This window comes from Numida meleagris, chromosome 5 (genome assembly GCF_002078875.1).
Source record: "Numida meleagris isolate 19003 breed g44 Domestic line chromosome 5, NumMel1.0, whole genome shotgun sequence".
NCBI lineage: Eukaryota > Metazoa > Chordata > Aves > Galliformes > Numididae > Numida > Numida meleagris.
Window position 1 is genome coordinate 50,922,532 of NC_034413.1, and position 9,942 is coordinate 50,932,473.

The 9,942-nt window shown below is 39.9% G+C and overlaps 1 protein-coding gene across 1 annotated transcript; it reads right to left on the reverse strand.

Moving 5' to 3' along the window:
* Positions 1,431–9,795, reverse strand: SCRN3 (secernin 3; the record flags this gene model as incomplete). The annotated part of the gene is given in 6 exon segments (XM_021398322.1): positions 1,431–3,232; positions 4,676–4,856; positions 5,207–5,369; positions 7,838–8,050; positions 8,683–8,882; positions 9,612–9,795. Coding segments are annotated over 6 exon segments (1,097 nt in total), but the record flags the coding sequence as incomplete, so codon positions are not given.

Consider the following 9,942-nt stretch of genomic DNA (forward strand, 5'->3'; position numbering starts at 1 on the left):
AGCAAGGAGCTAATTCAGATCTTCAGGAATGTTTTGCATTATCATCTCCTTACCAAATACTTTTTATTTAAGAAAATCCTTCAAATGTTCAAGTTTAACTAGTCTCAGTTCTATGGTCCTAAATGTAGTCATCATTCTTGCACTCTGCTCTTCCTCATTTTCATGATGAAGTTCTTGCCTTGGCCTCTTAATAATGGCTCTAATACTCCCTAGATTTGAAAACAACGTATGTTTTAAATAAGAAATTGCTCAAAATATTTGCGTAGAAAAGGCTCCTTTTTAAAAATCTAATGAAGGAGAACATCTGTTAACCATATTTTTTTTTTGTCATTTGTGATTAGATTAACTGTTACAATACTGTGACTGCTGATATCATACTGTTAGTCTGATGAGACTCTGGTTAACGAATTGACTGTAAAACAAACATGGAACATGCTAAATTATTTCTGTATCACTGGATTTTTGGAAGCAAAGAACATGTTTAGAATAACATTAGGAAGTTATTTAACTCTTATACCTGACAAGTATTTGATTCCACAAGGGAGCACCAGTAGGCTTTAGAATAGTTGACAGTTCAATGTACATCAGCAGTTGATCTACTGATGTGTGAGTTTTTGGTAAACAGGTTTGCTTTAAAGAGTTGGTCAGTGATGCAATGAGTTCTTTTGTTTTGAAGGTTCATTAGTTTAGGATAGATATCGGTTAACTTGGAGGTTGTAATTGTTTTTAATTATTAGTTTTTAAATAATGATCCTTAATTAAGTTCTAGATTAAAAAAAACCAAAAACAAAAAAACACCTGTAAGACAGTTCTAGGTGAAATACATGCAAAGATTGCCCTCTAGAGGACATTCTGATGTGTATATATATTTTAAGTATGGTTGTGGGGGTGTGTTATTTATTTCTTCTGGTCTCATCTTTATCTTGTGTTTTGTACCACATGTGTACTAGGAGGATGAAATCCCAGGAAGAAAAGTACCAAAATACCTTCTACACTATTGGCTGTGACTTGATAGATCTGAAAACATCATACTGTTTTTACTGTGTATTCTGTAGACAAGTAACTGAAAGACAATGCAGAAACTAGAATAGCTGGCCTGTACCTGCCCCTATTACAGTCTGACCAATGTGTGTTCAACCTGATAACCTGGTTAATTGCCATCCTGTGATTAAGTGGCCAAGAAGTTTGCTTAAATGCCTATGCAACCATCTTCACTACTTCTTTTGTAACTTTACACATTTTTATGCTACATTGCAAATATAGTACCTCATTTTGCTATGCCGCTCGTAAACTTGACTCTTACCTTGGTTTCTGGCACAGTTGTACCTGGCATTTATTGCTTCTTTGAAATTATCATGGAGCTTGTGTGGAAAATCTTTTGATCCACAGTAGAACACCTATGCAAATTAACTGTCAGATACAGACATTCATGAGGAAAATGGGTAAATACAGCATATTTTTATTAAATATACCATCTAGTCCACAAACATCCATGTCCTACTGAATTGCTAAGAAATGTTGTTGGTAACACGCGCAAAAGGTTCACAGTTGACTCAAGCTTACTTTCATAGTCTTACTTGTTATTGCCATTCAGTCAATATATGATCTCTAGAATAGGAAGTTGAAGAACTGTTACTGACCCTTTCCTTTTTTGGTGTGGATCTGAATATGTTACCACCACATTAATCAAAAAGAACAAATTTTATCAATCTTTCATTATCTTCTTTGTTTGGCAGCATACTACAAAATTAATTTTATATGGATTTCTTATATCTGCCTAGATTGTTTTTTCCTGTGGGAATACAGAATGGCTTGCAAAACCAGAAAACTACTCCTAGTTTTCTTACATCTGAGACAACTCTAGAAACTGAGCAAATATAAAGCGTTCTTCAAAGGAATGGTCTTTCTGTGGTCTGTGGGGATGCTGCGTCTTGTCACCTACTACCACTGTAGTTTCAATGCTCCATTTCATGTTACACGTTCTCTTCTGAAGGTCCACGGGAGTATTGAGATTATTTTTCCTTCCAGTTGTAATTTTCATCCTGCTCGATCACGTAGCAAAGTCAGAACCTTCCTTCTTTTTTTGCTCTCTTTATCCCTCGCTATGGTTAATAGAAGTACTGTCACAGTTCAATCACTGCTTTTAGTGGGATGGTGGAGGAAAAGCTTCATTAAATCAACTTTTGAGTTTAGCAATTTTAGCTTAACAAGGTATGGTTAAAATAAAGCGAAAAAAATTGAAGAGTTCTTTTAAGTGCTCCATTGAGTATATGTATATACTTATGTTCCCTGTCTTATTCATTTCCAGTTGCCTGATTTAAAACAAACAAAAAGGTAACAATAAAGGAAGCATTTAAAAAACTTCCAGACATTATAAAACATATTACAGAATTAACTTATAGTAATTATATTGCAGGTAAATAAATTATTTTTTGGTATCGGTGGGAAAAATAGGGAAGTGAAAATCGCGTGGTAGGTAAACTGCAAGATGCTTGCTCTATTGAATTTCAAGTAATCAGATTACACAACAATTCATGCTAAAATTATGATTTGGATTCCGTATAGTTTAAGCTCTTAGCGTCATCCATTGTTACGGAGTAGGATATATGAAATGTACCTCAGAAAGCTGAACATTGATCTTTTTAACCTGCATACCAGTTTCCTTTTTATTCAGTGAAAGCAATACTTTCTAAATTTTAGAAAGTCTTCCAGCCTGGCCATTTAAATTCAGGCAAGGAAAAATTCTGCTGCAATTATTATTTTGACTACAAAAGTTACATGTGTGTAACATGGGGTTGTTCTGCAACTTAGTCAAGCTATTGGATTCCAGCTGCATCAGTTCATTGGAAAATCAGTCTCTGCTGACAGCTTTTTGCCACTTACAAAGGTACTGCCTAGCTCTGAAGAGGCTTTTCTACCTTGCTTCCTACAACCAAAAACTGTTTGGCCTGAATAGAAATCTGCGTCTTTAAAACTGTCCATACTAAATAACTGGTATATTGAAAATAGGAGGTAATCTATAGAGCCACTCCATGACAAGAGATAAATATAAAAGCAATCCATTCAAATAGTAATTTTAACCATATATTTTGAGTTCTTCATCTACACACTGTGAAAACAGGTTAACCACTTGGTTAATGTCAGGACATCCATTTTGCAGGATCGATTCCATTTCACTCATCTTCTTTTTCTCCAGCTTCTGTATCTCTTCCAGCATTTTTTTACCTTTGCCCTGCAAAAAGAAGCACCTGTGATTCACTAGAAGCTATACAGAGTATGTAGTGTTCACCGCCACAAAATGCTGTTGTACTGTCCTTATTTAACCCCATAACTGTTTATAGGGTACAAGTTTGTGGTGGTAGAAGTTAGCACTATGGCAAATTTTCTTAGATCTTTTCTATTACCACCTAGCACTCTTTCCACTTCCCTTACATCCTTTGACTAATGTGCCGTGGAGGGGAGCTGCTCCAGGAATTTATGCTAGCAGAACTTCAGTGGGCTTATGCCTGTTTTTCAGAACATGTTAACCGTGTAAACAGGAGAGACACTACTGTTAGAAGTACCTGCCTTCCTGGTTTACCTCTGTGCCCAACTATCTTTGTGATCTTGTTTCCTCTCCTGATGCCCAGGGAAATTGCTCAATATAAACTGCTTAATGCTATGTTATTTTGGCTGCTTCAGAGTAACTTCTGTGTATTTCAGATATTTCTATATTGCTTGCTATCTCCATGCTGCCATTTAGATTAGCAAAATTAGGGTCCCTATAACTGTTGTGTCCAGAGCTACGTACAATGTATGTGTTGTAAACGTTGCTAAAGTCTACTTGGTTTTAATACTTGGTGCAACTTGGCACTGCCAGGATCCTGAGATGTACTAGTGACTGCGTTGCCATGATTGTCAGTGAGATGCTAATTTTGTGGGGAAAGGAGCTCTGGGGTAAGGAGGAGAATAAGAGGAAAAAGCAGAAACAGAAGTTGGACTATTCAATATATGACTAGAATAACTGCTTTATGACAGGTGAAGCTGTTGTAGGTAAGGACAAATCAGCTGTTCACAAAGAAAAGCTATTTCCATTGCTTCATCAGGGAGGAGGAGGGGCATGTCTCATTAACATCTAACCCCAGAAATGACATACCATTGTACCTAGTGTCCTCGCTAGGATTACTTAAAATTTGGCTGAAGATGTATCTAGCCTGGGGTGCTCACAGAAACTAAGTAAAATACAAAACTGAGGTTCTGTTCCTAAGGTTGTCTGACATGACACGCATAAGAGAGTCTGTCCACACCAAGCAATGGTAAAAGGCATGATCTCCTTGCTGGCAGAGACCAGGGCCCTGAAGAGTTTTAAGCAGTCGTATGAGGAGCTGTATATTTGCCTACAGCTGCTCAACCCCTTCCCTGCTGTCTGACTAGTACAGGTGTATGTACGGCCTGCTTCTTTGCAAGATAAGCAGTACAGATACTTCTCTGGGGCCATGCCTGGGGGTACAGCTAGTTTCAGTTCTTAGTGTTAGAAACATAAGCCTGCCAGATGCCAAGAAAACTGGCTTCTGGAGCACTACCATGTTCTTCACCATCCATCAAAGGGCATTTAATGGTATCACATTAACAAAATGTGAGCAAGGAGCTTATATAAGCCACCTGCTTGGACTGAAATCTGATTTAATCAACATACCTTCATAGTTTCCATAACTACAGCAGCACTTTCATGTTTTTTATAGAGCTCATGTCTTCGATCTGGCTTACTCTGAAAACGTGGCTGCTTCTTGACTGGATCATCAGAACCAAATGTAGGGGAGCTAGTTTTTAATAACTCAGTAATACCAGGCACAAAAATGAAAGGCTTGAACACAGACCTAGGAAGAGAAAATAGAACAGAATTTTTTTACTGATACAGTTGTGTTAAAAAGGAGTCAGTAGACTGCTGTAATTTCCCCATACTTCTACTTCCTTCTCTCAAGGAAGAAGTTTTTAAAACATTAAAAAGAAAAATTCTCCTAATGTGTTTTTAAGTCAGTGTGATAGCAGCACGTTTCACTAAGTAAGTTGGAAGAGGGTATTAACGTACAATGAGCATTACATTCCCCCTACTACTTGATTGTGGGTTTTTGGGGAAACAAAACAAAAAGGAATATAGTTAGACAAACTGATATACTTCATTTCAGTATTTACAGCTTTTTATCATCATGACTTGCTGCTGCATCACCTTGCAGGGTCTGGAGTTCCCGTAAAGAAGTGAATGCATGGCAGATTAGGGTCCTGAGGCAACACGGACACCATGCTTCCAGTTGTCATAAAACCACCTTCCATATTAATGCCACTCTCTTTGTCACGAAGAATTTCCATCATTGTTTCAGAAGTTATAGTGCCTATTTCAGATACAAAACAATCATTTACACACAGTGCTATTTATACTGCCAACTGGTACATTTTCTGCAACTGGCTGCTTTTACCTTCAGTAGGCAATCCCAACCTTGCTTTGTCCGTATCGGCAAAAAAACCCAAATCATACCTTAATACATAACACTTTAAAATATCACTGTTTTCCCCCAAGTATTTATTTTGGAGTGTAGGTGAAAATGAGCTATAACATTTATGACTTCAAAAGGGAGGAGGGAGATGTTTCCCAGAAAGGTAAGGTGCGTATGGCTTGCAAATGGTCATCCACACAGTAACTTTTCAGATGAAAATTAGTAGCTTGGATTAAAGGCTGAACTTTAAGTATTGTGTTGGAGTTGAAAAGACAGTCATATTGGTCATTGTGATTTGTACACAGGTAATGCCATTAGGCTGCTGAGAAATCTAAAAAGTAGCTGTGCATGGACTTAGTACACCTTTGACATTAAGCCCTGAGACTTTTTTTTTTGTGCTAACATCTGACCTTCCAAAGGACTTAAGCTTTAAGATGACAGTTGGAACAACAAACTTCAGTAACTTATTTTATACCCAGAATCAACAGAAAGGACAATAGTAAATCCATCTTTCAAGATGTTCTACCTGCCTATGAGAAATATAGTACCAATTGTCTTTATGATAATAGTTCTTCTCAACAAGGTGAGCATCTAGATGCTCAGCATCTAGTCTTCACGTGCTGTTGCTGTTCATATATACCGTACGGCTAAGCAGAAACCCTGGCCTGGTAGCCCTAGGCAATCCAATATTCTAACAGGCAGCACTTGCAACACTTTTTTCAGATTTGTTGTACCAGTTGAGCATATGCTTAGAACAGAAAAAGACTAGTTAATTCACTGTGGTTTTTTCTGCTGGGAAGCATCATCTACATTTGATCTCCTTGTGGTGGCCTCAGTGAAGTTCTGGCCGCATAAAAATATATTTTTTAAACTGTCCTGCTGTTTGCTCTTCAAATATACTGTTACTAAGTCAGATGTGCCTTTTTTTAAATACACGGTACAAACTGTGTGTAGACAGGCCTACAGGGAAATAATCTTTTCCTAGCATTCCCACAATTGCCTGGGCAAGTCAGAATAAAAATCAGCAAGCTGGACAAATCAAAGAAATTAAGCAGCAGTCAGTTTGTGACCTGCAAGTTGGCAACATGTCGAGCACAAAAGGTGTTGCCTATTTTCCACTAGGCTTTTTTTTTTAATTACTGTATATTCCTAAAATACATTCCTTATTATTTGAAATGTGAATAACATTTATCTAAAAGTGGTCTTCATGTAGTAGGAAGCCTGGGGAAAAAAAAAAAAGATGTAATGCCATGGAAGGTAAAAGCTGGGCAGGATGGATTAAGAAAGCAGTGATTTTACTGCTGCTTTAAACCAAATAGCTTCTAGTTGGGACACCTATTTAAAATAAATCTAAACAAAACTGAAACCATGTGAGGCTGATAACTCGAACACCTAGTGTGATTGTTAAAATGGCTCAGGTAAATGCCTGAAAATGGGGATTTAGAATGAAAATGCTGATAGAATCTCAGCGTTGTTATCATACAGGTAAATACAGGTATTATGAAAATGCTTTCAGTATTCAGAACCTGCAATTCCCAAAATGAATGTGGGATTTACATGATCACTAAAGCAGGAAAGCAAAAGGTAATTCATTCTGATGCATGAACTAACTGCTGAACTTGGTCTGACAGAGCTCAGCCAAATAAGTAAAGAACGCTGGGGTGTGGGGTTACTGGAGTTCAAATTAATTACTTCAAATGAGCAAGTGAAGGCAGATGTATCAAAAAGCTGCCAGGTGGATGCAGTTTGAAGTAATAGCTTCTCTCTAGAGAGGTCTGAAAAATAAATAAGTTGGTGATTAGGAGCACCTGCTTGGAGTACAGAAAATTCTTTTATTCTGCTCTCAGCGTTCCATTAGGCTGCATAAGGTTAGAGTAGCAGTTACAGGGAAATCAGAAAGATTTAAAAAAACAATCTCAAAAATAAACACAAGAAATGTATGTGAACGCTGTGCTGTTGAATGGGCTCAGATTAAAGATGTTCATAGGATTACTTATGGTTGCCAACCCTGGGGAGTCTGTTTTAGCCTCTGCTTTTAGTTAGCGGTACAGCAGTAGTACACAGCGTATCAAAACGATTCAGAGCGAGGTCTTATAGACTCTTTAGCAGTATGGTCGTAATGTGACATCTCAGTGCTGTTAGTGTAGCTGGGTGTTTGATATTGGATGCTTGGTTTAGTTTTTTCCTCGTCACCAAATTGGCAAAAATGGATATAAGTCTCCAAAGTTGAGTGTTTCTCCTTTAGGAAAAACCATGTTCTGGTTCACCAGATCATATAAAAGACTGCCCACATCAGAGGTTTAATCATTTACGATTTAAATTAATGTAGCTCACTAAACAGTCTTAAAAAATACCAAAAATGATACCTTTATGTTTGTTCAGGAGTTTGTAGCCTTCACAATAACGGCTTCTGGATGTAGTCATTCTGGCGGTATTTACATAAGAATACGCGGCAGCAAAATCAAATTCCTTTTCCCCATCCCACCAACCCTTGCTTTTGGCATATTCCTTCATCTCCGGATGTTCTCTGTCAATCTTGGTTGTGATAGAGAGCTGGTTGGAAATATTCCGTACACCTCCTATTTGTAAGGTGAAGAAAGAATCATTTTAACACATTGAATGCTTTTTCCTGTCCCGTTGTTTACATTTAGCTTAGCAGCTTACTGATGCAAATGATGTATTGAAGAGTTTCCCACAAGATCTGTGCAATCACGCGGTTTCATTTTTTGCACTACCTCCGTGGCTGCATGTATTTTGATTGGAATTTCACTGCCACCTCAGTTCTGAGTCATTTTATTCCACTGCTACCATCAAATTCCAAGCTCTGTCTCGATTGTTCCCATCTTTATGTTCTCAGACCTCGAAAGACACAGCTCGACCACTTCAGGGCCCACTGACCCTGTCAGCACCGACCTGTTACTGAACTAAATGGTAACTGATTACCACCATCCTTAAGACTGCACGTACTGCTGCCGTTCTCACCCCAACCTGCTTGCTGTCTTCTGTTCTCCAAGTGCAGAAGTGGTCATCTTTTCTCTGAAAACACCCTCTGAGAAACTGCTACCCTAGGATGCAACTCCCAGTGCCTTCAGGCACGCATCCATGTCCTGAGGCTAGTTTCATGCCTTCACGAAGTGGTAAATGAAAACTAGAAAATTGCCAATTGTCACCACATTCAAAATACTTAAAACAAAAAGAGCATCATCCATACCTTCTACTTTTTCTGCTGCCCAGTATTTTCCTGATGTCTCCAGTACCCATGCTTCCTTTCTGTCAGCTATCAGAAAGCTGTTATGGTATGTAAAGGCCATGTGGCTCTCCATGCAGTTTCCGCCCTGTCCGTATTTTTCTAGCAAATCGACTATGACAGTAAGAGCTTTTTCGGCTGTGTCCGCTCTCTCAAGTCCAAGCCTAAAACAGAAGGAAGATGTTATCTTTGCAATTACAAGCTTTAACGTAACTATTCAGCACGAGTATTCAGATTGAAATGCAGTGCTGTTTTTATGTGTACCCGATGCCTGTTTGCTCTAGTGAGAGAGCAAGGAGTAAGTCAGTTTAAAGCGCTTGTCTGAAGTGAGCCTTCTGTGGCCCTGACGTGGGGAAGAACAACCAAATGGAAATACAGAAGGACACGGGCTCCTAGGCAGTGGGCTCTGGACTGGGGGGAAGAAGAGGTGGCTGCTGCTGTAAGGCAACGAGTTATGCTGGCACACAGCCAGACAGGCAAAAGTAGTTTTCATTATTTATATGGAGAAGTGGGGCTAAGTCTGAAGCTTAAAGGGGGAAATAGGAAGTGAGACCGGACCTTAGGAAAGGCCCAAGCACTAGGTCCTTAAGTCCAGCTGTGCTCCTGTTACGAGTCGTGTTTCAGATTAGCTTCGTAGAGAAAAAAGATGCCAGATAACTTCCTTGTCAGACTATTTCAGGGTGTAATACCTCTCCCATCCCCAGCTCCTGGCAGAGAGGAACAAGCTAACTGCTGTGCCAGTAAATACTTATTTTTAACCATGGCGAAAACAGCAGAAGAGACAGACGTGTCTCCTGCAAGCCAAGGCACCTATTTCCCCACGTAACTCAATGCGAACGTTCTGAAATTAAGTTCTGAATCCAGTCCCATTTACCAAAGCCGCGCGTGCAGACCTTACGAGATCCATGCCCAGGAGCGCCTCGGCGCCGCACACCTCCTCGCGGCCCCACACGGCCTCGTTCCCGATGCACACCCCGTGCTCGTTGGCGCCCATCTCTGCGCCCCACAGCCAGGACGGGCGGCTCAGGACCACGGCGTAGGTTCGCTCCACTTGCTCAACCGTGATGTAGGTACACTGCAACGAGCCGCGGCAAAGACGCCGCCTTTAACGCCGCCGTTCCCGAGGGCACCCCCCGGCCCGCTGCGCGGAGCCCGGCGCGGGCTGCCAGGGCCGCTCCAGGGGACGATCCCCGGAGGGCGCTCCCGCGAGCGCGCCCCGTCTCG